This window comes from Scyliorhinus canicula, chromosome 11 (genome assembly GCF_902713615.1).
Source record: "Scyliorhinus canicula chromosome 11, sScyCan1.1, whole genome shotgun sequence".
Taxonomy (NCBI): Eukaryota; Metazoa; Chordata; class Chondrichthyes; order Carcharhiniformes; family Scyliorhinidae; genus Scyliorhinus; species Scyliorhinus canicula.
The window spans coordinates 18,465,897-18,493,223 of record NC_052156.1 but is presented as its reverse complement, the minus strand read 5'-3'; the positions used below and the strand labels follow the sequence as shown (position 1 = coordinate 18,493,223).

The window sequence follows — 27,327 nt, the reverse complement described above, 5'->3', positions numbered from 1 at the left end:
TGTTCATACTGGCTCTCTGCGAGAGCAATTCACTTAGTTCCACTCTCCACCTTTTCCCCATTGCTGTGAAAAAATTTCCTTTTCAGATAATTATCCAATTCCCTTTTGAATGCCATGAGTAAATCTACCTCCACTATGCACAGACAGTGCATTCCAGGTACCATAAGACCATAAGGTAGGAGCAGAATTAGGCCACTTGGCCCATCGAGTCTGCTCCGCCATTCAATCATGGCTGATATTTTCTCATCCCCATTCTCCTGCCTTCTCCCCATAACCCCTGATCCCCTTATTAATCAAGAACCTAACTATCTCTGTCTTAAAGACACTCAGTGAATTGGCCTCCACAGCCTTCTGTGGTAAAGAGTTCAGGCTGAAGAGATTCCTCCTCATCTCTGTTTTAAAGGACCGTGTCTTTAGACTGAGATGGTGTCCTCTGGTTCTAGTTTTTCCTACAAATGGAAACATCCTCTTCACATCCACTCTATCCAGGCCTCTCAGTATCCTGTAAGTTTCAATAAGATCCCCTCTCATCCTTCTAAACTCCAACAAGTACAGACGCCGAGTCCTCAAACGTTCCTCATACGACGAGTTCTTAATTCCAGGGATCATTCTTGTGAACTTCCTCTGGACCCTTTCCAAAGTCCGCACATCCTTCCTTAGATAAGGGGCCCAAAACTGCTCAGAATACTCCAAATGGGGTCTGACCAGAGCCTTATACAGCTTCAGAAGTACATCTCTGTCTTGTATTCTAGCCCTCTTGACGCATGCTAACATTGCATTTGCCTTCTTAACTGCCGACTTAACCCGCACATTAACCTTAAGAGAATCGTGAACAAGGACTCCCAAGTCCCTTTGTTCTTCTGCTTTCCGAGGCATTTCCCCATTTAGAAAATAGTCTATGCCTGAATTGCTCCTTCTAAAGTGCATAAACTCACACTTTTCCACATTGTATTTCATTTGCCACTTCATTGCCCATTCTCCCATTCTCCTAGCTTGACCAAGTCCTTCTGCAGCCCCCTTGCTTCCTCAATACTACCTGTCCCTCTACAGATCTTTGTATCATCTGCAAACTTAGCAACAGTGCCTTCAGTATCTTCTTCCAGATTATTAATGTATATTAATGTATTTGGGCAGCACGGTAGCCTTGTGGTTAGCATAAATGCTTCACAGCTCCAGGGTCCCAGGTTCGATTCCCAGCTGGGTCACTGTCTGTGCGGAGTCTGCACATCCTCCCCGTGTGTGCGTGGGTTTCCTCCGGGTGCTCCGGTTTCCTCCCACAGTCCAAAGATGTGCGGGTTAGGTGGATTGGCTATACTAAAGTGCCCTTAGTGTCCTAAAAATAAGGTTGGGGGGGGGGGGTTACTGGTATAGGGTGAATACGTTGGCTTGAGTAGGGTGATCATTGCTCGGCACAACATCGAGGGCCGAAGGGCCTGTTCTGTGCTGTACCGTTCTATTGTAAGAAGTTGTGGTCCCAGCACCGAGCCCTGATGCACACCATTAGTCACTGGCTGCCATCCTGGAAAAGACTCCTTTATCCCCACTCTCTGCCTCCTGCCAGTCAGCCAATCCTCTATCTATGCCAGGATCTTACCCATAACACCATGGGCGTTTAAATTATTTAACAGTCTCCTATGTGGCACCTTGTCAAAGGCCTTCTGGAAATCTAAATAAATCGCGCCCACTGGTGTTCCTTTGTCTAACTTCCTTGCTACCTCCTCAAAGAACTCTTAACAGATTTGTCAGTCACGACCTGCCTTTGACAAAGCCGTGCTGACTCAGTCCTATTTTGCCATGCACTTCTAAGTGCTTCGCGATCTCATCTTTAATAACAGACTCTAAAATCTTACCAATGACCGAAGTCAGGCTAACCAGCCTACAATTTCCCCTCTTCTGCCGCCCTCCCTTCTTAAACAGTGGTGTTACATTAACCACCTTCCACCTCTGGGACCCTTCCTGCCTCCAGTGATTCCTGAAAGATCATCACTAATGCCTCCACAATTTCCTCAGCTATCTCTTTTAGAACCCTTGGGTGTAGTCCTTCCAGTCCAGGTGACTTATCCACCTTCAGACCTTTCAGTTTCCCCAGAACCTTCTCCTTCGTAATGGTCACTGCTCTCACCTCTGCTCCCTGGTTCTTCTGGAGCTCTGGCATCTAATGGTACAGCCATTAGTGGCCTTAAAAAATGATTTTCCTGATGTCACCATTGCTTATTTTGCCAATTATCTTAAATCTGTGTCCTCTGGTTCTTGATTCTTCCACCAACGGGAACAATTTCTTCCCATCTACTCTGTCCAGTCAAACTAGACTTTCAATTCCTTTACCAAATCTCCTCTTTATCTTCTCTCCAAGGAAAATAGTCCCAGCTTCTACAACCTGTCCACGTAACTGAAGTTCTTCATCCTTGGAACCGTTATTGTGAATCTTTTCTGAACACTCTCTGGTAACAAAAGGAATAGGATCAGGAGTCAACCATAGGGCCCATTGAGCCTGTTTCACTATGCAATACAATCATTACCTGATCTTTGATTTCAACTACACTTTTCCTCCTGCTCCCCATCTCGCTTGATTCTCTCAGAGACCAAATATCTGTTTATCCCAGCCTTAAATGTACTTGACAGTGGAGGATCCACAATGCTCTCGGGCAGACAATTCCAAAGTTCCGGAACCCTATGAGTGAAGTAATTTCGCCTCATCTTTCTTGTAAATTATCAGCCTCTTATCGTGAGGCTGTGCCCTATATTAGGTTCCCTGACCAACGGAAACAATCTCTGTGTCCACCTATCAAACCCCTTTAGAATCTTCTATGTTTTAGTAAGATCACCTCTCATTCTTCTAAACTTCAAAGAATATGGGCCCAATTTACTAATGCCTTCATATCCTTCCTAGTGAGCAAATGGACAGGATGATGTAGCCTTAGTTCACACAAACAAGAAATGTCTCAAGCTTTTCTAAGTGAGTTAATTTCTGTTAAGGTGTGAACACCCTTCTGTCTCATTCTAGAGATTAAATAAATTGGGAAGACTTCAGTGCAAAATGATTATCTTTTTTGGAGAGGGCAATGAAGATAACAACAAAGGTCTTTTTATAAACTGTACTTCCTTGTATTCTTGCACTGAGTAAACATCCTTTTTGTAAATGTTCCCTATAGCAGCTGGAAGGAGACCTAGAGACCTTGGCAATTGTTACCTACTCTACTATCAGTGTGTCTCTTGTGACACTACTACTCACTTTCTTCGTCCTGACCTGTCTAAATGGACTGAAATCTAACACTCGTGGCATCCACTGCAACATTGTCGCAGCCATCTTCTGCGCAGAGCTTGTCTTCCTTTTGGGAATTAATCAAACGGAAAATCAGGTAAGGAAGGAAGGAAGCTAGCTTCTAATAGTAACGATTTCCCACAGCCACTGCACCTTCACATGGCAAAACAAAGATATTGGTGCTTTGGAGTCATGAGGAGGTATGTGTCTCTACCTTGTGTAGAACTAGTTAGTTTCTTGTGACATTACCTGTGGGCAATTTTTAAACTTGTCCTTCTTCCTATTATTGCCAATATGCTTGTTTCTGATTCTAGTTCATTTTCTTTCATTCTGTCTTTATTTATGTCCCACTCTTTCTCCTTTTTTCTTTCCATGCACCTCTCATACATTTTATCTCTCACTCTGTCCCTTTTTCCAAATCTCACTATCCCTCCTGTTCTTTGCATATTCCCTGTTGGTTTAGCACAGGGATAAATCGTTGGCTTTTAAAGCAGACCAAGGCAGGCCAGCACGGTTCAATTCCCGTACCAACCTCCCCGAACAGGCGCCGGAATGTGGCGGCTAGGGGCTTTTCACAGTAACTTCATTTGAAGCCTGCTTGTGACAATAAGCGATTTTCATTTCATTTCACCTTTGCCGTTATTAATTGATTTATTCCATTCTGGAAGACCACAAATTGCATGTTCTTGTTGCAGCGCTTGTGCATTATGGCCATTAGCACTGACTATATATCACAATAGTGCCACATTGCTAACTTCACATAAGCCAGGTTGACAGCATTGTTAGGTGCTGTCTTTCAATTGAGCCACAAAACTAAGACCCCTTTTCTGAGGTGGATGTAAAATTGTAAAAAAATAACATTGAATTCTTCCAATGTTTGGCCCACCAGTCATTCCGCAACCAACAGCACTACAAACAGTTTTCTGGTCGCTTATTTATTTTCTCTTTGTGGGATCCCACTATGCTTAAATTGGCTTCAGCATTTACCTGCAAAACAGCATTTTAAAAGTAAACTTGTTTGTAATGTGTCCCGCGAAGATAATGAGGCCCACATTCCATGAATGAATTTTTAAAAAGCTCTCGGTTACAGAGCAGCAACTCAGCTGAGCAATGATGGTATCACTTCCTCTCCTGAGCAATATTTGAGTGTCAACATAGCCTCACAAAATTGAGTCACTGCCTTCAACAAACTGCCAGACATTTGTTCTATATAATTGAAACTTTTATTATAGGAAGTAAGGTTATTTTTAGTGGAAGTTAAGCATTAGGCGTCTTGCACACATAGGAAGGAACATGATAGAAATACAACAAGAACAGGATTATAGTGTACATTTGTAGGTTACTCTTACAACTTCATCGATCCATTGTGGGTTTTTTTAAAAGCCTGGTGCGCGATTTACGTCCTACCTTTGTGAGTAATAGAAATCCATATAAAAGGTGCCACTTCTTTATTGATTCATATAGCGTACGGTTATCGTTTTTTTTTACCAGAATGTGACACTTTAATACAGGATCTGTATTCACTATCCTAGTTTCTTTCCTACAGTTTCTCTGCACAGTGATTGCTATCTTGCTGCACTACTTTTTCATGGCCACCTTTGCTTGGATCTTTGTGGAGGGACTTCACATCTACCGGATGCAAACTGAAGCTAGAAACATCAATTTTGGTGCCATGAGATTCTACTATGCGATTGGTTGGGGAGTGCCCGCTATCATCACAGGTTTGCATTAGTAGTACAAGCAATGATGAGCCGATATAAATGTACACACACACACGACTGAAAATAGGCAGTCCAAACCAGAATAGTACTGTGCATCATTTTCACGTCTATTCCTGTACATGTGTGTGTACATTTATATCAGCATTTATAACGTACAACAGGCAAAAGGGAGAAACTCACTCACTTAACAGTGTTGTTTACACCATTCCAATGCAACGTGCTTTGACATGATGTACCCTCTAATAACAGCAATATTTTCAGATAACCTTGCTTTAATATTTATAACCCACAGTTCTCACAGATTATTTTTGTAAAGTGGCACAAGGACCCACTGGAAATATTTAAATTGTCTAACTCTTCTCCCCCTTGACTGTATGCCATCTGCCAGGGTTCATGATGCAGGTTCCCAATGTGTAGCAATCCCAATGGTCTCAATCCAGGTGACGTTTGGTCATTCCAATGAGATATTTACAGTGAAAAGGGGAACTCATTGAAATCTAGGAAGTAGGGGCTCATAGATAACCGAGATCCTGAAAGGTGGGCATCCTGGTAGAAAAGGCAAATGCAATTGTGGGATTTATGCATAGAGATGTTGAATACACCTGGAGTATTGTGGCCACACCTGGCGTATTGTGTGCCACACCTGGTGTATTGTGTGCCACACCTGGAATATTGTGTGCCACACCTGGAGTATTGTTTTCAGTTTTGGTCTCCTTACCTGAGAAAGGACGTACTGGCACTGGAGGGTGTGCAGAGGAGATTCATTAGGTTAATCCCAGAGTTGAGGGGGTTGGATTACGAGGAGAGGTTGAGTAAACTGGGACTTTACTCTTTGGAATTTAGAAGGATGCCGGGTTTGTGGGGGGGGGGGGGGGGGGGGGGGATCTTATAGAAACATATAAAATTATGAAGGGAATAAGTAGGATAGACTGGGGGGCATAGCCTCAAAATTAGGGGAAGTAGATTTATGACTGAGTTTAGGAGGAACTTCTTCACCCAAAGGATTGTGAATCTATGGAATTCCCTGCCCAGTGAAGCAGTTGAGGCTCCTTCATTAAATGCTTTCTAGATAAAGATAGATAGTTTTTTGAAGAATAAAGGAATAAAGGATTATGGTGTTCGGGCGGGAAAGTGGAGATGAGTCCACAAAAGATCAGCCATGATCTCATTAAATGGCAGAGCAGCCTCGAGGGGCCAGATGGCCTACTCCTGCTCCTAGTTCTTATGTTCTTCTGAATACAAAATAAGGCAGTGATGCTAAATTTGTACGATGCATTGGTTAGCCACAGTTGGGTGTTTAGGCAGCTCATTATAAAGATATTTGAGCCACGATTTTCTGGAATTGTACCAAGAATGCGAGGTTATGATTATGAAGGAAGGATTTTAAAAATTGTGCATTTTTTTTGCTAACATAAGATCAAGGGAGGTTCTAATAATGTTTTCAAAATTGTGAAAAGCTTCGGGAGGATAATTTTCTTTTTAAATTCTTTGGCTTGAATTGTGGGAAATTGATCAAAAGGGGCATGGACAAAGGATTATTACCAGGAGACAGAATGGGATTTAAGAACCTTTTTTGCAAAGGTGGTTATTAGTACATAAAGTGCTTTATTTCAGAAAAGTACATAATATCATTTTTAAAAGGGGTTGGACAGTGGGAAAGAGGTTTAGAATGTACACCTGCCATTGAGTTAGCAGTAGCACAAACATGCTGGACTGAATGGCCTCATTTGATGCTGTAATTTCTGTGATTTTTATCCCCAATTTTGAGACTGAATTTGCAACCATTAGGGCCAAGACTTAGACGAGTTACATTAATTTTCATTTGTTTTTCACAATTAGGAAATTAAATCTTGCACGCAAGATTCATGTAAATGTGCATTGTGTTTTCGCACTTCGATTCAGTAAGTTTATTTCTTGCCACCAGCCTCGATGTTTCTTCTTTCAATTAATGGTTCTTAACTTGACACTCGTCATCTTTGCTCAGTGACATCTCCGTTTTATGTATGCCTGTCGTTTCCCCTGCCTTCTTCTTTGGGAGCATAAATAGGAAGCAATGTTTATATGTAGTAATGTATCAAGAGGCATTATGGAATGCTGACAAAACTCATCAACTGGCGCAAGCAAGTTTAAGTCCTTTGGGATGTATTCTGTGGCTTTATGTTTGAGTCAAGTATTTATGTGCTACACAGCTGCCACAATATTCTGCTTCATTGTTCTTCTCATGAAATTAAGATTGAACCAAGCACCTGAATTCTCCCACCTCATAACTGCTTGTTTTTCCAAATCATTAATGATTCATCTCTTCAATCCCCAGAGGGCAAGCTGTCAAAATATTGAACTCTTTCATTACTAAAGCTAGTTTTGCCATAATGAGCATTATTTCCACCCTGTAATACCTTCACAGCTTGCATTGCCTTTGAACACTCTGAGAGCACAGCTCAAGAGTTCAAGGCCATTTTATAAACCAAATTTCCCTAAATTCAGGAATCATAGACATATTCTGTGTGAATTTTTATAATGCCGTGGCAGGTTTTAGCATACCTGAATTATCTTGCTCGATTTTGTATTTGAGCACCTCTGTTTTTTGGGAATCCCACATATGGCTTGATTTGTATTTCTCATTTCAATTACAACGAGGACACATTTTTCTTCTTAGTTTCTCCATTTTACAGTAATTTATCCTCCCTAACCATCCCATTCTTCAATTGTAAAGGTGGACAAATTGCTCTGAAATACCTGCCTATATATCTAACCACTAGGAGACACATAAGAACAACTAGTTTGACCTGATCTTAATTTCTCTTTTCATGAGTGAATCTTGTGGACTTATGCCTGTGAAAATTTGAAGCTCAGTATATTTTCAATTTGTTATATCTATCACTATGTTTTCCAGGCCTTGCAGTCGGTCTGGACCCAGAGGGTTATGGAAATCCTGATTTCTGCTGGATCTCTGTGCATGATAAGCTGATCTGGAGCTTTGCTGGACCAATTGCTGTTGTTATTTTGGTAAATATTGCTCCTTTTTTTAAAAAAAAAAGATGTATGTGGAGCTATGTACCTTCCTTAATCGAGCTGGTCAAGTCCTAAAGAACATAACTGCTAGGCTATCTTTGGTAGGTAATGAGGGAACCAACAAAAGGGAGAAACCCGTTTGACTCTGCTCTCATTAGTCTACTTGTCACAGATGCTTCTGAGAATTGGTCGGACTGACTACTGTGCAGTCCTTGTGGAGACAAAATCTCAACTGCGTACTGAGGATTCCATCCAATTTGTGGATGGAAATTGGATAGATTCAAATCAGATATAGCAACTCAAAACTGTGTGTCCACAGGGTGCAGTGGGCCAGCAGCAGCAGAGTTGTATTAAATACACTTCTGGGGTCCATACCCCTCTATTCCCATCCCATTTGTGTATTTGTCAAGATTCCACTTAAACATCACTATCGTCCCTGCTTCCACCCCCTCTCCGGCAGCAATTTACAGGCACTCACTACCCTCTTTTTAAAAAAAACTTGCCTCGTACATCGCCTCTAAACCTTGCCCCTCGCACCTTAAACCTATGCCCCCTAGTAATTGATCCCTCTGCCCTGGGGAAAAGTCTCTGACTATCCACTTTGTCTATGCCCCTCATAATTTTGTAGACCTTGAGTAGGCATCAAGGAGCCCGAGGAAAATTAAAGTCAGTGTGAATTGGCGGAAAACCCTCCACTGATTGGTGTCATACCTAGCAAAGAGGAAGATGGTTATAAATTCAGCCCCAGGATAGCACTGCAAAAGTCCCTCAGGGAATGTCCTAGGTCCACCTATTTGTAGCTGTTTCATTAATGACCTTCCGTACGTTATAAGGTCAGTTGCCAGAATGTCCACTGACGATTGTACTGTATTCATTCACCGTTCGCCGTTCCTTCACCGTTGCCGGAACTTCCTTCGAGCATTGTGGGTGCACCTACACCAGATGGACTGCTACAATTCAAGAAGGCAGCTCACCAGCTTTTCAAAGGCAATTAGGGATGGGCAGGAAATGCTGGCCTTGCCAAGAATGCTCACATTCCATGAATGAGTGAAAAAGAGCTACTCAGCTGCATTTTCTGGAAGATCCTGATCCAAACACTAGGGGGAAAAATCAACACAAATGTTTGTTTCTCAGTTACTGATGAACTGAAAATCGATTTCAAGATTCTCTGAAAATATGGATATTTTTTTTAAAACCTCTGCACTTGTGGATTATTTCAGAGTCTGAATGCAAGGAAACCACCCCCCATCCACACCTTTTTGCTTCAGTTAATTTTCTGCCCTGATTCCATTTCTATCCCCATTGAGATCGTGATTGCTATTTTCTATATCTCACCAAATGGATTTTTGGACTCTTTATGAAGCTTGAACTTTGTGTGAAGTTTCACTTGAGATATTTATTGCTTTTAGATGAACATTGTGATCTCCTTGTTGGTAGCAAGAATGTCCTGTGCCCCAACACAGAAGGAAGCCAAGAGAAGATCGATTCTGTGAGTAGTAAAAGAAATGCAGAAAGTAGGGCAACAATACTTGGCATTTTCGCAGCGTGTTTAGATTTACTGAAGATGTTCCCGTTGTTTTCTCAAAATGGCGTTTATTCCATTTGCTTAAAATTTTTATTATATGTTGAATTAAGTGGGTGAAATGCTTCCACCTGAGCATTTATAAATGTACATATTGCTAGTAAATGCAAAAAAAGGATTTAGGCATTGCAAACTTCATCATATAATGGTGTTACTGAAAATGATAATCTTTGCTGTAATTTGAAACAAAACTGTGTGAATTGCTTTGCAATGGTCCAATCTGGAGCCAATTTTAAATTCCTTGAGGAGATATGTAAAGGCTTTCAATTGAGCCAAAAGGATACAGCTGTAAGAAAGGGAGAATAGATCAATGCTGATTAGGTAATAGTTGTTAAGAGACATACGGCTGTTTTGTGAAACTCATCCCAAGGTTTAGGGAGCAAGTTTGAGTGATTAGAACAGTGATAAATATATCGGTGCTTATATTTTACTGCACACTCACTTGATACAGTGCACTGAGTGAAGTCTTCATCCCTGGGAAAGATGATTTAAAATAGGACGAGAGACAATTTAGCGAGTCTTGATTTAAACTTGGTGAAATATAAGGAGAAAAGTGCACACTGTTAGAGATAATGCTTAGAATGACTGGGAGGAGAAAGTTCAGGACAGGAATGACAATAATGATGTTGATGAAATTGAAAGAATTGAGAAGTTGTAGTGCAGATAAAGATTGTGAACCAAAGATGAGAGGTAATGTGAGCTATCAGTCAAAATGCTTCCTTTATGATTGCAACAGAGAGATAAAATAAGGCTCTGTAGAAAATTAAGTTGATTTATCTGTCCTATCTGGGAATGAGAGGGAAGTATTAAACAAATTACTCCAGATGTGAGAATATTTTTGAGACAGACAGACTTGAGCTTTGACTGGTTCCACTCTTGCAATTTCATAGAGAACTTCCTGCAATGGCTTGTCTTCCAGCATTGCATGTTATTTCTGAAGTCTTCCAAAGTCTAAATCTGGCCCCATACTATTTCTCATCTGCTTGCTGCCCCATGGCAACATTATCTAACGACATGGTTTCAAGTTTCCCATGAAAGCCTCACCCCTGCCTCTTTCAACTCTGCACTTCTCTGTGTCGCCAGCTTGCTTGTCTGGTATTGAGTCTGGGATACGCAGCAGTTTTCTCCAACTGACCATCATGTAGACAGGGACCATTGCGTTTGACATCCACCACAAATTCCATTCCTCCTCCCCTTTCTGACAACTGTTTCAAACTTCCTATTTCCATTTTCAACATCTCCGGCAGCGCGGTGGTACAGTGATCAGCCCTGTTGCTTCACAGCTCCAGGAACCCGGGTTCAATTCCACCCTCGGGTGACTGTCTGTGTGAAGTTTACACTTTCTCCCCGTCTCTGCGTGGGCTTCCTCCCACAGTCCAAAGATGCGCAGTTTAGGGGGATTGGCCATGTTACATTGCCCTTTCGTGTCCAAAAGTTTAGGTAGGGTTACTGGGTCAGGGAATAGGGTGGAGGCGATGGCTTAAGTGGGGCGCTCTTTCCAAAGGCCAGTGCAGACTCGATTGGCCGAATGGCCTCCTTCTGCACTATAAATTCTATGATCTCTCAAATATACCTGTGGGTACTCTTATTTTTCTCTTCTAATAAGAATCGGTAATCTGGTTGGTGGAGGTGTCAAAAATACAACTTTGTTGTTAGTTACTCACTGGTATACACTTGAATAAGAATTGATTAAAACTTAGAAACTTAGAAACAAAATATCAAACAATGCAGAAAAAGCATAAGCACAAAACAAATCACTAAACACAAACAAACAGATAGATGATTCAAGAATTCAGGGAAGAAAGCACTTCGACCACAAGGTACTATTTTTAAAGGGAATTCTTGGGCGGGATTCTCCGACCCTCCCACCGGGCCAGAGAATTGGCAGGTGGCGGCGTGAATCCCACCCCGACGCCGGCTGCCGGATTCTCGAGTTTTCGGTGGGGGCGGGAATCGCGTCGCGCCGGGCGGGGCTGTTGGCAGCGGCCCCCCCAGCAATTCTCCGCCCCGCGATGGGCCGAGTGGCCGCCCATTTTTCAGCCAGTCCCGTCGGCATATATTACACCAGGTCCGTACCAGCGGGACCTGGCTCTGCGGGCGGCCTGCGGAGTCCTCAGGGTAACGCGGGGGGATCTGGCTCCGGGAGGGGGATGGGGGGGCCCACGGTGGCCTGGCCTGCGATTGGGGCCCACCAATCCGCGGGCTGCCTGTGCCATGGGGGCACTCTTTCCCTCCGGGCCAACCGGTGTAACAGTCCACCATGGCCAGCACGGAGAAGAACCCCCCTGCGCATGCACTGGGATGACGCCCGTACACGCTGGCGCTCCGACGCATGCGGCAACCCGCGCTGGCCGATGGAGGCTCTCTGGCGCAGGTTGGCGTGGCGCCAAGCCCTTCGGCGCCGGCTAGCGCGGCACCAACCCTACCGGCACCAGCCTAGCCCCTGAATGTGCGGAATCCGGGCAGCCCAACGCCGGAGTAGTTCACGCCACTCCTCGGTGCAGGTACGGCCCGCCCCATCAAATAGCGGAGAATCCCTCCCTTATCTCTGGTTTAACCCCTCATTTGTGATGTGGGCTGAAGGACCTTTCGTTCTAATTCGTAGCTGGAATCTCCTGGTCTGTTCAAATGAATGTCTGTTAATTAGAGGATAATTTGTTAATCAAACATTGGACATTACTTGAGATTGATTGGTGCCTATCAAAACTAGCTCAGTGTGCGTGTGCGCCATCTTAGGAAAAGTAAAGGATATGTTTTCTCACGCTTTGCCATGTTTAATAGCTTGACGGGGTCCTAAATAAAATTGATTAGTTGATTACGCAGGGAAAACTCTGTTCTCAGAATTGAATACAATGGTTGATTCATTATTTGAGTAAATGACTGGGTTCCCACGGTAAAGACACTTTTAATATTTTGCTTGTTAGTCATATGCATTCAACTGGCCCCTATATGTGTAAAACTCGAAATAAAACTAGACCCTATCAATACCCTTGCTTCCGCTCACCTGATGCTGGAGCTATCATCCATGTTTTTCTTGGCTCCAGACTATTATTCTGATGCTGTTCTGGTTGACCTCTCATCTTCCGCTCTTTGTGAACTTGAGCTCAGCAAAAGTTCTGCTGTCCAAATCCTAACTCTCACCCAAGTCGCGCTTCATCCTGTCCTTCTTTGGTTCCCAGTCAACCAAATCGAAGAGGCGATGATAGCTGTCTAGTTAGACTTGAGAGACTTCAAGAAAACTATTGGAGAAATCTTCTATATTTGTACTGCCAGTGCAGGCATTACCTGCTGCAAGTGTGTATTGGAAAAAAGATTAGAGAGGACAGTGTGCCCACTATGCAACCCATTGAGATTTCCATCTGTTCATTTTAATGGACAGAAAATTGGGTGAACTATATATTGGGTGTGCTGTTCTCCATGGTGTTCTGATATGTGCCATGTTCTGCCTTGGGATCACAAGATCAATAGATGACTTTTTTCGTGAGAATCAAAAGAAAATGAGTTTTTGTCGTCAGCCTCTGGCTCTGTTCCCTTGGCCCTTTCCTAACCAATCTTGCATATTTATTTTTTGTTTAAAAATTAAATTATGTTTGACATGCTACAAATAGAATGCACAGATGTCAGAAACAGCTCATCAGGGATTCTAACAAAATCATTAAATAGTTATCAGGAAGGAAAATACATTTTCAGCTATCATTTCCCAACAGCTATAACTGGAGTCTGTAATGTTATAGCTCACCAAAAGAGCACTGAGGCATTACATTGGGAGTGAAGTGGAATATTCCAAACTTGTGGGCTGCCAAGTAACTTATTGTTGAAACCAAGTTATCTGTGTCACTTAGAGCAACATAAGGAAAAAAATACAGAATATATTTGTTCGCTCAAGTCACAAAATTTCAGTTGTCTTCTTCCATTTATGTCACACGGACTTTGTATTGATTTGATAATTGCTTTCATTGAGTTTAGTTCAGTGTGAATGTGTTTGCCTGCTATTCTTCCCATATTGACTCAAATTTCATGTTTCGCCCTTCATTTTTATTTATTGTTTATTTTCTTCTAATGTTTCTACCAATTCCTTGCGGTCTTGCCCTTCTTAATTTGCCAATCAATTTGTTGTGAAAGTGATGGATTATTGGTTGAGATGAGCAAACCAAGGACGTAAAAATCTTAGTAACACACCAAAAAAGGTTTGTTACTTTTATGTATAATTTATTATGGACCATATCTTCCTCTGGACTCATTGCAGTTGGGAAAGTTTGAGGATGTGTGCTGAAGGTCTTTTGTTCCAGTTCTTTGACTGTGATCTTTCTTCTTGGCCACATTTAGCTATCACGTGCTGCGTTTACTGGTGCACTGATAAATCTCATCCCAACCTAAGTCCATGAGAGATTGCTAATCACCTGGACCATGAATGGGTGCTGTAGCTTCACACTTTTGACCTTTCTGGCTGCCATCTTAGAATGCACCATAAGATATCGGAGCAGAATTAGGCCATTCTGCCCATCGTGTCTGCTCTGCCATTTGACCATGGCTGATATATTTCTCATCCCCATTCTCCTATCTTCTCCACATAACATCTGATCCCCTTATTAATCAAGAACCTATCCATCTCTGTCTTAAAGATACTCAGTGGCTTGGCCTCCACATCTTTTCTACGTCCACGCTATCTAGACATCTCAGTCTTTAAGTTTCAGTGAGATCCCCCGGTCCTTCTAAACTCCATCGAGTACAGACCCAGAGCCCTCAAACTGCTCCTCATATGACAAGCCCTTCATTCCCGATATCATTCTTGTGAACCTCCTCTGGACCTGCTCCAAGGACAGCACATCCTACCTTAGATATGGGGCCCGTGTTTTTCTTGCTACCCTTGACTGGGCTATACCTGTTGACCATCCATAATTTTATGACAGTAGGTTACTGAATTTATTTAACCTATTCAATGTAAAAACATCTTCTAGGTTCATTGCCCTCTGTATTGGGGAGACCAAACTATCGTTCCCCAACATTTTAAACCTCTAATATTATCTACTCTTGTATATCTTAGGTTTTGATTTGTTCTGTTTTAATTATATGGGTTATTTTTAACACTTATATCAGTAGTAAATAAATAAAGGTCTGTTAGAAACAGCGATTGTAAGAGATATGCAAATTAATGGTAAATGGATTTAAACTTGAATCTGGCCCATGAAGCCAAAGCTCTCCAAAACATCTACCAATTGTCTAAGATACTATTGTCACAGGCTTGTTGGCCTAAGGAGCAAAGAGAGAGAAAGGAGACAAAGTCTGAGGAATAAACAGTTCAGAAATGTGTTCTGCGGTGCCATTTTCTTGACAGAAGGTCGTGAATGCCATTTCTTAGGTTTCTACAGTATAATAGCACCACCTGGTACAAAAAAGCAGCACTACATGAACAGAAAATACTCTTTGTTTTAGAGTTCACCATTACCACCTTGTCCAAAAACCAGAGATTTTTTTCCATTTTTATTTTGTTCCCAGAGCACATCAACATAGATTGGTTTCAGGAGATTGGGGGTTTGGGGCTATCAATTCTGCTAAAATAGCAGACAAAGAAATTTCAGATGAACACACAAATATTTGTAGACTATTATGCAATGGCATACTTACATGGCCTATTAGTATTGAATGTCTAGTTGCTGTTGAGGCTACTGACTGATTTTTCACAGTGAAGTCTTCGGTTAACCCATTTTTTATAAAAGGGCTGCATGATCAGTGAGGGTTTCCGCTTTGTGCGATTGTGTTTATATTAATTATAGGAGGAGGTTATTGCTCAATCCCAATTTTCCATCTTAAAAATTGTTGTGGTAATGTCATTTCCATTATATAGGCCTTTTAGTTTTTTTCCTATCTCTCACAATAGCTGGGGTGATATGGCCACTACAGCACAGAAGGAGGTCATTCAGTCCATCATGGCCATGCTAGCTTTTTGTAGAGAAATCTAGTCAGCCCCATTCCCCTGCTATGTGCCTGTAACCCCACAGGTTAATTTCCCTCGAGCGCCCATGTAATTTCCTTTTGCAGTCATTCATCATCTCTCTCCCACCCCATTTCTAGGCAGCGGTTTCAAGGTCATTATTACTTGTTGCAAAGAAATGTTCTTCCTCACATCCCCCAAACATCCCTTGCCCAAAACCATAAATCTGTGTTCCCTAGATCATTTACTATCAGCTAATGGGAACAACATTTCTTTGTTTACTTTACCTAAAACTGTCATTTTTGTACACCTCTATGAAATCTCCCCATAACCTTCGCTCTAAGGAGTCATGTCTTCAGGGAGGTTTTCAGCAAATGCATCTGTTTCTTCCTCTTTAAGCTGTCTGCTGCTTAGATGTTATTCACCAGTTTTTGTGCCTGAATCTTATTCGCAGTAATTTAACACGGTCAAACCTCTTAACTACCAACATCAGAAGTAAGCAGTGATGGAAAAGTCTAAATTCCCAACTGGTTTTAAACATAGGCCCAAATCCTCTGGCCTCTGAATCATCCATGACCAACATGGAAATTGCTAAGAAAGTCTCAGCTTCCAACGGGTAATTCCCCCACTGCCCAGAATCCTCAAAGAATGTTTCTGACTCTGAGAGACTTCAGACAGTTCCGATGTAATTCTCTGGATAGTCACCCAGAAAGTGCCAGACATAGTAAAACCTAACTTCTGGGTAACTGTGACTATCACAGCTGACTATCCCCTGATAGCCCAACTATCCCAGACCCGACAACCACCCAGCTACCCCCTACGACATGACTATTACCCGAGGCCAGGGTCCTGTCTTTCACCCGACTCCAATCTGCGAGGGAGCTGTCCGAGCGTTGCTGGGCTAGGTATTTCTGAAAAAGGCGGGATCAGAAGGTCTGGAAGAAATGCAGAGTACCGCTGAGTCGGGGAAATGTCCGAGCGGAGCAGCATTCCGACAAAAACAAACTACTGTGGATGCTGGAATCTGAAACAAAAGAGAAAATGCTGGAAAATCTCAGCCAGTCTGGCAGCATCTGTCGGGAGAGAAAACAGCTAACGTTTCGAGTCCGATGACTCTTTGTCAAAGCAGTCCGATAATGAAGATCTGGGCCATAGGAACTGTCCACATGTTCAAGCCTTTATAATCTTCGTTATTTTTAACTGGATCTTCACTCTTGTTTGACTGAATTGCTGTCTAATTTTTGTGTGGGCCATGAAGAATCCAGCACGAGTTTGTAGTGTCAAACAGAAAGTAACTTTATTTACAACAACATGTACACAGCGCGGGAGTTCAGCACTGCTTCCTTCTCTCGCTGGTATCACACTGGCCAGCTTTATTTATGCAGCTGCAACTACTAGTGATTGCCCCAACCTCCTGATTGGGGAGCGCATACTCCCTAAAATACATCATGCGATAGCCAATCGTCCCCAGCCAATAGGATTCGGGCAGGTTATAACACTAATCATGGCGCTCTGTCATGCCCTTCTTGCCCGCGGCAACATTCAATAGCACAAATTGGGTGAAAAGAGCAATGCAATGTAATCTATAGCAAAATACCTGGGATCAAATCAAAGCCTGGGGAAACTGTATTCTGGGTTTTGATAAGAAGGTTGTTGGGCAAAGTGAAATATTGACATGCATTTTAAGAATTAATACTTCTTTGCGATGTCTTATTTGTTTATCTTAAGTCACATTTCATAAACTGCGACATTGCAAGCAGCCTTCCTTTAACTTTATTTTCTGTCAGAGGTGTGACCTTGTAGGCTGGAGGACAAAGCAACAAAATAAAAGTTAAAGGAAATGTAAGCCAGCGAAATCAGTGCTATTTTTTTTACGGTAAATGGTTATTACCATGTGGGATACATAAATGTAGTTTCTGGGAGAAGAAGAAATCAGGAATACAGTAAAGGAAGCAAATAGTAGTTTGAAGAGAGACTGAATTTTGCACCTCGAATTTCTAAATTCGAAGCAATGGTTAAAACATATTTTCTTTTCATCATAATTTTTTGTGTGCTTCAATTGAGCATATTTGAACTTGTAAGTTTGAATTCTTTGACAGCTCACCTCTTTGCAGCCACAATCTATCTTGTGTCAGCTTGAGCAGTGCTCCCCTGTCAAAATCTTCTGGAAAGCTGAGTGTTTTCTGATGTCTGTCCAGGCCTTATTTTTCTTTACGTGCTTAGGGCTGCCAAGAGACATGTGAGGAACTGGGACACCGGGGATAAACCTGGTCCCCACACAAACGTCAATCTTATCGGTTTTCTGTGAGTAGATGCCATTTCCCCCCGGGTCCCTCCCCCACCTTCTTACCCCTTCCTCCCCCAAATATAACTCCCTCTGTATCTTCTTCCTGTTTGTCTCCCTATGTTGCCTTCTCACCAGCAAGCAACGTCTTCCAGCCAGGAGGATGTGTCAATTTGCCGTCAATTTTCTGCATCTATGCACCATCCCTATCGGGAAGCACAATCCAGATGATATTCATTCCCATTTATGGAAGGTAGAATGTACCGATTCCTTGTGGAAATCTTTCCTGTGATAATTCTTCTTACCACCATGTAAGAACTGGAGTTGCCACCTTGACTGAGCTGACATGCATCATTGAGTGTCAGGCAAGCTCTGAACTTGAACATGTAAATCCCTGATCAGGAGACATCTTATTGCTGCCTTTATCAAACTACACCATTCCCTTTGATTATAACGTCAGATTTTTGTTTTTAAACAACTGATTAAGTTCCCTTACATGCCCACAACAATTATATCTTTCCAAAGGGTGTATACTTGTCCAGTTCCCTTGTCCGTGATTAAAATAATTTGTACCTTTTCTCCTGTACTGAGCCCTTCCAGTTCTCCCCTCATCTGCTTGTTTTTTATTTTAAACTTTGACAGGTATGCTGTTTCTGCCAACGTGCTATGTTGCTCCCTGCTCTATCTCATATGTAGGTTATTCTCCTGTCTCTCTAGTACCACAATTCGAAGCGCCTTCATTCTGCTACTAATCGTTAGTGCCACCTGGCTTTTTGGGCTGATGGCTGTCAACAACAGCATCCTTGCTTTTCACTACCTCTACACTGTTCTCTGCTGTTTTCAGGTAACCGCTTACTCTCACTAACAGTTTGCATAGGAGCATGTACTAAGATGTTCTGCCTGAGTGGTGGAATTCAACCCATTGTTTCCTATTGGATTATGTGTTGAAAACTAACATTTGCTGCTAGCGTGCAGCTTTAGCTTATCTCAGAGTTCATGACTTCTTTGAAACTCATATGCATCTGAAACTAAATACGTGAATGCATGTCTGTGTCACAGTGTCTTCTATTATCCACACACGTTTCCATACTAGGCAAAGGTTGAGAAATCACTAATGCTAACATGTAAAGTATAAATTGTGTAACGTTACATTTACTTCCAGTCCTGAATGTCTTGCGTCTCAAAGCCACACCTGTGCTATGTGTGGTAAGTCTTATGTCATCTGCAGTAGAAAGGAGTTGACCCCTAAAAGATAATAATCTTTATTATTTCCACAAGCAGGCTCACATTAACACTGCAATGAAGGTACTGTGAAAATCCCCAAGTCGCCACACTCCGCGCCTGTTTGGCTACACTGAGTGAGAATTAAGAATGTCCACTTCACCTAACAAAAACGTCTTTCAGGACATGAGAGGAAACCGGAGCACCCGGAGGAAACCCATACAGACACAGGGAGAACGTGCAGATTCTACACAGACAGTGAACCAAGCTGGGAATCTAACCTGATCTTCTATTCCATATCTTCGCTATGGTTCCACTTGCCTTCTTAACCAATTAATTAACCTGTCTTATTACCTTCAGGGATCTGTGGATTTTCATAGCTTCATAGAATTTACAGTGCAGAAGGAGGCCATTCAGTCCTTCGAGTCTGCACTGGCCCTTGGACAGAGCACCCTACTTAATCCCACACCTCCACCCTATTCCCGTAGCTCAGTAACCCCATCTAACCTTTTGGACACTAAGGGGCAATTTATCAAGACCAATCCACCTAACCTTTTTGTTTATAAGTTTAGAGTACCCAATTCATTTTTTCCAATTAAGGGGCAATTTAGTGAGGCCAATCCACCTACCCTACACCTCTTTGGGTTATGGGGGCGGAACCCACGCAAACACGGGGACAATGTGAAAACTCCATACGGATAGCTACCCAGAGCCAGGATCGAGCCTGGGACCTCGGAGCCATGAGACAGCATTGCTAACCACTGCGCCACCGTGCTGCCCTCCAATCCACCTAACCTGCACATCTTTGGACTGTGGGAGGAAACCGGAGCACCCGGAGGAAGCCTACGCACACACGGAGAGAAAATGCAAACTGCGCACAGTCACCTGAGACTGGAATTGAACCCGGGTCCCTGGAGTTGTGAAGCAGCAGTGCTAACCACAGTGCCACCGTGCCACCTCAAGAGCCCTCACTCCATCTTCACCTCTCAGCATTCCCCCATTAAATGTGTATTCTTGTGCCTTATTTGACCTCCCAAGTACACCTCATTAAACAGCAAATGTAACTACACTTCAAAACTACTTAATTGATTTCTGAAGTGCTTTTGTTTGGCCATGAAAGGCACTATACAAATGCAAGTTCTTTATTTTCTTTATCTAGCAAGATGGCCATTGACAAAGTAAATAAAAGGCTGCCATCCCACTCCTGGCACATGCTGGAAACACAGGCGGGATTTTCCCATCCTGTGGCAGAGTGTCCAAATCATTGTAAACGGCGTTGCGTTTTACGACGGTGTGCACGGGCCGCTGCCAGGAGTAATTCTGGCCCCTCCAGGGGGCCAGCACGGCACTGGAGCGGTTCATGCCGCTCCAGCTGCCAATCCCGGTGCGAACTGCGCGCCACGGGATCCGCGCATGCGCAGTGGTGCCGGCGCCAACGCGCACATGCTAGGTGGCCTCCTTGAACGCGCCAGCCCCGACGCAACATGGCGCAGGAGTACAGGGGCTGGCACGTAGGAAAAGAGGCCGGGGGACAGAGAGGCCGGCCCGCCAATCCGTGGGCCCCAATTGCGGGCCAGGCCACATCAGAGACACCCCCGGGGGCAGAGCCCCCCTCCCCCCACAGGCTGCCATTCGACCGTTGCACGCAGAATTTCTGCCAGCAGCGAGCAAATGTGGATGGTGCCGGCGGGACTCGGCGTTTTAACTGTTTCAACTTTTAGAATAATTCCTTATTCTAGGTTTTGTCCTAGATTCTCCATCTGGGGCAAATAAGCGCTTAGCATCTACCCTGTCGGGCCCTCTAATATTAAATATTTCAATGAGACCACCTCTCATTCTTCTGAACTCCAGAGTATGCTGGCTCATTCTACATAACAATAATGTCACAAGTAAACTTTTTGACATAATGCTGAGTTCTACACAGTACATGACAGTACCAAAAGGGAGCAGCTAATACCGACTTAACACTGGACTTTAATAAATGATTATTATTTTTAAAAGTGCAATTAGCTCCATCTGTGCGGAATCTGCACGCTCTCTCCGTGTCTGCGTGGGTTTCCTCCGGGTGCGTAGGTTTCCTCCCACAAGTCCCGAAAGACGTGCTGTTAGGTAAGTTGGACATTCTGAATTCTCCCTCAGTGCACCTGACAGGTGCCAGAGTGTGACAACTAGGGGCTTTTCACAGTAACTTCATTGCAATCTTAATGTAAGCCTACTTGTGACACTAATAGAGATTTTTATTAACTCCAAAGATTACTCTGTTGATCTACCAATCAGCTCAGATTTGTTGTTAGTTGAGTGAAACTGTATTCCATCGAGTTTCTGCGTTCTTCTTTTCAAAGCTGTTCTCTCTCTATTTAAAAATGTGTCCGATCACTCCGGTTTGCTCTTTGCTTCCTAGAGGTTTGACTGCTATACTTTCTCCCTGTGATTGAGCGACACATTTATGACAAAGGGGTGTAGTAAATTTGAAGCAAATCTGAAATAGTTTGAAAGGACAACTTGCAATGCCAGATATATTCTGGCCTGACTCCAGAATGAACCTGAATCGAAATGATTGAAAATCCTGCTGACCATATAATTTCATAGTGCATCACATTCATCACCAAGACCCTCTTGTACATACTCTGTGCATTTAGGATTTCAGTTTAAGGTTTAACGGTGGTTCCGATATCAGACTTGCTGCAGAATAAATCGAATTTTGCTTTTACAGTACCTATTGTTTTTTAAATCTCCTGCAGGGATTGGCTGTTCTGGTATTGTTCTGTATCCTGAGTGAAGAAGTGCAGGAAGCCTGGAAATTGGCTTGCCTTGGGAAAAGAAACCAGGGCGATGACACAACACGAGCACCTCAGCTCTCGGTAAAAAAAAAACTTAACTGTTAAATAGTGAGTCTTTTCCAGTAAATGGAAAGAGTGTTAAACCTCTGAAGCATTTTTAATTTTCTTCTGTGGTGTGTAGCATTTATTTTCTGTTTGACTTAAATAATTTCTGATGCCACAAACCTTCCCTATTTTCTTCTTTCACAAGTATCCATGTCTAATAAGGTGAGTGTGATAAGCTACAGCAAAACTATTATCAGCATTGCTTTTAACCCAGGTCCAGAAGACACATGGCGGTGGACAAGATTTCCCCTCTCCTCCACTTGCTGTCTCTTTATACAATATTGCTGGGACAAGGATACCACATGAGTGAGGCTTTGAACCTGCATAACATTCATTTTTATTATTTTCTCAAATGTAACGTTACATCAGTTATTTCCTAACACTGAAATGAAACATGTGATTAGCCAAAGTTATTGCATATATGAATAAGAATTTTCTCTTGCAAACTAATTGATGCCAGTGGGTAAATAACGGTCAATATGTTACAAGGCCTACACAAAAAGGACATATGGGGCAGGATTCTCCGACCCCCCCCGCCGGGTCGGAGAATCGCCCGGGGCCGGCATCAAGCCCGCCCCCGCCGTGTCCCGAGTTCTCCGCCCCCCGAGATTCGGCGGGGGTGGGAATCACTGCGAGCCGGTCGGCGGGCCCCCCGCGGTGATTCTCCGGCCCGCGATGGGCCGAAGTCCCGCCGCTGACTAGCCTCTCCCACCAGCGTGGATTAAACCACCTACCTTACTGGCGGCACGGGCGGGCATCGGGGTCCTGGGGGGGGGGGGGGTGATCTGACCCCGAGGGGTGCCCCCACGGTGGCCTGGCCTAGCCTGCGATCGGGGCGCACCGAATGGCGGGCAGGCCTGTGCCATGGGGGCACTCTTTTTTTTCCGCCTTCGCCATGGTCTTCACCATGGCGGAGGCGGAAGAGACCCTCTCCCCTGCGCATGCGCCGGTATGACGTCAGCAGCTGCTGACGCTCCGGCGCATGCGCAGACTTACTCCGGCCGGCCAAGGCCCCGGCTGGAGTGGCACCAAAGGCTGTTCACACCAGCCGGCGGAGTAGGAACCACTCCGGCGCGGGCCTAGCGCCTCAATGTGAGGGCTTGGCTCCTAAAAGTGCGGAAACTTCCACACCTTTGGGGCGGCCCGACGCCGGAGTGGTTCACGCCACATGAATTCTCCGGGACCCCCCCCGCCGGGTAGGGGAGAATCCCGGCCATGTTATCATTCCTTCATCATTATATTACATATCTCCACATTTACTGCTTCAGTTAAGTAAATTGAGAAATATAACAACAAATTATTAAGCTGACATGTTACTTCAGTGGAAACAACTCGCCAGAGACTAGCTGACTGCAACATAATAAAACCCATATTTTGGTGTGCCGTTCATTGCCTTGAGTATAAGAGTGCTAATACACCAGGCATGTAGGTAAGAGTAACCCTAAAATTGTTGTCCAATTGCTTGTCCAATATCCAGTCCTGGGTCGGTCGTAAGTGCTTCCAGCTCAACTTTGGAAAGTTCAAAGTCATTCGTCTTCGTTCCTCACTGCAAGCTCCAGTCTTTTGTCCTGGACTCCATCCCCCCTCTCCCTCAGGGGATTAGGCAGAATCAGTATCATCATCTACCTCCAAATGTACTTTAACCCATCCGCCAAAACCATCATATACACCTCAGTCACCTCTGGACTCAGTTACTCCAATGCTGTTCTTGCTGGCCTCTTTCCTTCCATCCTCCATAAACTAATGTTTGTCCAAGATTTTGCATCTCATATCTCAACCTGCATTAAACCCAATATCTTAGACAGCCTAAATGACATTGCAAGCTTGTATCACTCCTTTCCCCAATAACCAGTTCCAATTCAGCCGCAGCCTGCTTGTGGCATTGAGACATCTGGAAGGTACAGCAAAGAGTTACAAGTGATCGATTTGTCCTGAATTTTGTAGGAAGCCGCAAGGCACAAGATAAACATTATAAACGGCTCCAATGTTTCAATAATTCTTTTGTCTGAAATATAATTCTGGAAGTCATGAAGTAAGAAAGATAAATATTTATATTAAAAAAGTGTGTTCCTTTATTTCAGTTCTATGGATGTAGTGTAATATTGTGTAATATTGCAAGGGCAGTAATAGGAATCAGTCTTCCACTGAAAATGTCATATTGAATTGATTTTTATGTTTGTGTCGCACCAACTTCCTTGGGTGCCAAACATTTTGTTCATAAAAATTAAGTATGTACCAACATAGTTATCTCATAACACAGCACATAGTGTATAAAAGAGAGCAGGATTGTTAGACTGAAAATTAATAATGAGGGTGGATTGTACAAGTCTTAAATTGGCATTTAACCTGAGTTTGCCACAGTATTCATTTGAGTTCTCCTGTTTACCTGTGATTTCCATTAATTTGCAGGTACAGTAAGCTCCGGCCTATGAGGCACTAATGTGTAGACATTATTTCTTATGTTCCTAGGGCTCCCACCCATACAATAACACATCGCTGTTTGAGGAGAGTGGACTTCATCGGATAACACTTGGAACATCAACAATTTCATCAGTAAGCACTGCCCGATCTGCACGGACTCACTCTAGCCAGCCTGGATATCTCAGGTATGCTTTCAAGAAATAGTCATTAGAAAAAGCTACAACATGCTTTTACACTGGGAAATACAGAAGCCTTCAAGTAGAGTTCTATCATGGAAAGAATTAAATGAGTAGAAATATAAATTGCACTTGTCTGACAATTTCAGAGAGCATTGGCTCCATATTCAGAGTAGCGATACTGTGACCGCAAAGTAGGAATTGCATTTTGGGTATTAGGGTACTTTTAGCTGACACTCTTTATTTTAATGATGCACCAACACAAGGGTGCTCATGCCTGTGAGACACAACCAAAGGCAGCCATGTGGTTGAGATATCAGAGACATAACATCCTCATTTTCTTTATCGAAAGCAAGGAAGGAGTCCAGAAGAAACCAGCTTTTTAGACCCTGCATTTAATCCCCCTCCAATTCTCTGTAGAGAGAAGCAAGCAGTAGAGTTTGAGAGGCATGGCAGGTTAGAGATGGAGACATATGGTCATTGTTTTGGACGAAACTGAATGCCTGAACTTGGGGACCATTACCACTGATATAGTTGTAATCCACATCCATTTCCAGGAACAAGGCCCAGTTGGGGAGTGCCACCCAAATCCTTCTGGTGTTACCTTGCAATGTATTCCACCTGTTTTGTTACCTTAGCATTTGTTTTCTCCATAACACTTCACTCCTCAATGTGTTGCCACCTTTTTTGCTAGAAATTTGCAGATGCCGTGGTACCCTTGCCGTGTGGTCATCTTTAACAAGAGGTTGCACACAGCGATGTCCAATCCTGTCCTCACTCAATGGTCATGCGCTCACTTCTAGCACAAGGAAATCGATTAATTTCCCATTTTGAACCAGTGACCAAATTGTGTAGTCCTAGCTCAGGTGTGGCAGTGGCACTGCATAATTTAGTGCACCCAGAAAATACACAAACGCTAAGTTGAAGGAAAATTTTCTTTCACAGTGCCATTTTTGATCTGAATTTTAATTTGCGGTTCCAAATGTGAAAGTTCAGTTCACCCACGAGTCGTTCGCAATGTTTCAAAAAGATATACTAAAACTTTTCATTGTGCTTTCCTCAGAGAGAATTTGCTGGCACGACAGGGCTCAGCCTTGGATCAGACCTTGTTGGGTCACACTGGGCCCACTGACATAGATGTTGCGATGTTTCATCGACCACAAGATGCAGGTGGAGGAGGAGGTGAGGTTATTATGAAATGTCAGTGTGTGCCACTGGAAGCTTTCACTTTATTCCCCCACTCGTGACGTTAGTTTGGTCCACACCAGCTGGGAAGGAGCTACCCTATCTAATCCCACTTTCCAGTTGTTGGTCCAAAGCCTTCTACGTTATGGGACTTAAAGGACATATCCAGCACTTTTTAAATGTAAAATGGCTAATAGTAAATGAGCAGCACGGTAGCATTGTGGGCAGCACTGTGGTTAGCACAATCGCTTCACAGCTCCAGGGTCCCAGGTTCGATTCCGGCTTGGGTCACTGTCTGTGCGGAGTCTGCACATCCTCCCCGTGTGTGCGTGGGTTTCCTCCGGGTGCTCCGGTTTCCTCCCACAGTCCAAAGATGTGCAAGTTAGGTGGATTGGCCATGATAAATTGCCCTTGGTGTCCAAAATTGCCCTTAGTGTTGGTTGGGGTTACTGGGTTATGGGGATAGGGTGGAGGTGTTGACCTTGGGTAGGGGGTGGGGTGCTCTTTCCAAGAGCAGGTGCGGACTTGATGGGCCGAATGGCCTCCTTCTGCACTGTAAATTCTATGAAATTAGTATGATGTCAAAGTAAATGTTTCTGTTAGTATTAAAATAGCAGACAAGGAGTGGCACATGAATGTGCATGTTAAGAATTAATCCACTTTTTTCGCCAATGATAATTTCTTGGTCAGGGGATAAGGATTCTGAAGCTTATCCTGCCATTGGCGACACTTACAATACCACTTGTCTTACTGATGAGCTAAAAATAATTATCTTGTCTAATCTTTAATCTCGAATAAATGTTGTCATTCCTGTGCACAGATCATGATTCTGACACTGATAGTGATCTGTCACTGGATGAGGAACGTAGCCTTTCTTTAGCATCGTCGGAGAGTGAGGAGAATGAACGATATCGAGGGCGGTTTCCACGGCGATTTAAACGGGCAGCAAACAGTGAACGGCTGCTTACTGACCCCCTGCATACAACCCCTAAAGGTGAGTAGGAAAAGGCAAAAGGAAACACAATGCTTGGTTGGATTTAATGCAAATGTTGTGAAATTTAGCTGAAAAGGTGGATTAGAAGCAAAACATCCCCTTCCAATAGAGGTGATAATGTTCTCTTGTCTGTCCTGGACATTTTATCACAACACTGTCATTTGACCGCTGGTGCTTGAGTTCACATACAACTCTAACAGATGGATTAGATTTGTTTATTGTCACGTGTACCGAGGTACAGTGAAAAGTATTTTTCTGCGAGCAGCTTAACAGATCATTAAGTACATGGGAAGAAAAGGGAAGAAAAGAAAATGCATAATAGGGCAACACAATATATACAATGTTACTACATAAGCATCGGCATCAGATGAAGCATACAAGGTGTAGTGTTAATGAGGTCAGTCCACAAGAGGGTAATTTAGGAGTCTGGTGACAGTGGGGAAGAAGCTGTTTTTGAGTCTGTTTATCGGTGTTCTCAGACTTCTGTATCTCCTGCCCGATGGAAGAAGTTGGACGAGTGAGTAAGCCGGGTGGGAGGGATCTTTGATTATGCTGCCCGCTTTCCCCAGGCAGCGGGAGGTATAGATGGAGTTAATGGATGGGAGGCAGGTTCGTGTGATGGACTGGGCGGTGCTCACGACTCTCTGAAGTT

General features: G+C 43.4%; 1 protein-coding gene across 8 annotated transcripts in view; it reads left to right on the top strand.

The window, feature by feature from the left end:
* Positions 1–27,327, top strand: part of celsr3 (cadherin, EGF LAG seven-pass G-type receptor 3) — a 295,892-nt gene that overhangs the window by 237,853 nt on the left and 30,712 nt on the right. For 3 of the 8 annotated variants that reach the window (XR_005462394.1, XM_038812388.1, XM_038812386.1), the window contains 10 exons: positions 3,153–3,359; positions 4,809–4,983; positions 7,877–7,989; positions 9,405–9,484; positions 17,733–17,813; positions 18,511–18,637; positions 21,756–21,875; positions 24,369–24,505; positions 25,560–25,678; positions 26,502–26,675. Coding sequence is in view for 4 of the 8 variants with exons in the window: in XM_038812388.1 (XP_038668316.1) it covers positions 3,153–3,359; positions 4,809–4,983; positions 7,877–7,989; positions 9,405–9,484; positions 17,733–17,813; positions 18,511–18,637; positions 21,756–21,875; positions 24,369–24,505; positions 25,560–25,678; positions 26,502–26,675 (1,333 nt within the window). In the remaining 4 variants the exon portion in view is untranslated. Of the gene's footprint in view, positions 1–3,152; positions 3,360–4,808; positions 4,984–7,876; positions 7,990–9,404; positions 9,485–17,732; positions 17,814–18,510; positions 18,638–21,755; positions 21,876–24,368; positions 24,506–25,559; positions 25,679–26,501; positions 26,676–27,327 lie in introns of those variants that run through there. The other 5 variants (XM_038812389.1, XM_038812390.1, XR_005462395.1 and 2 more) reach the window with 4 other exon arrangements.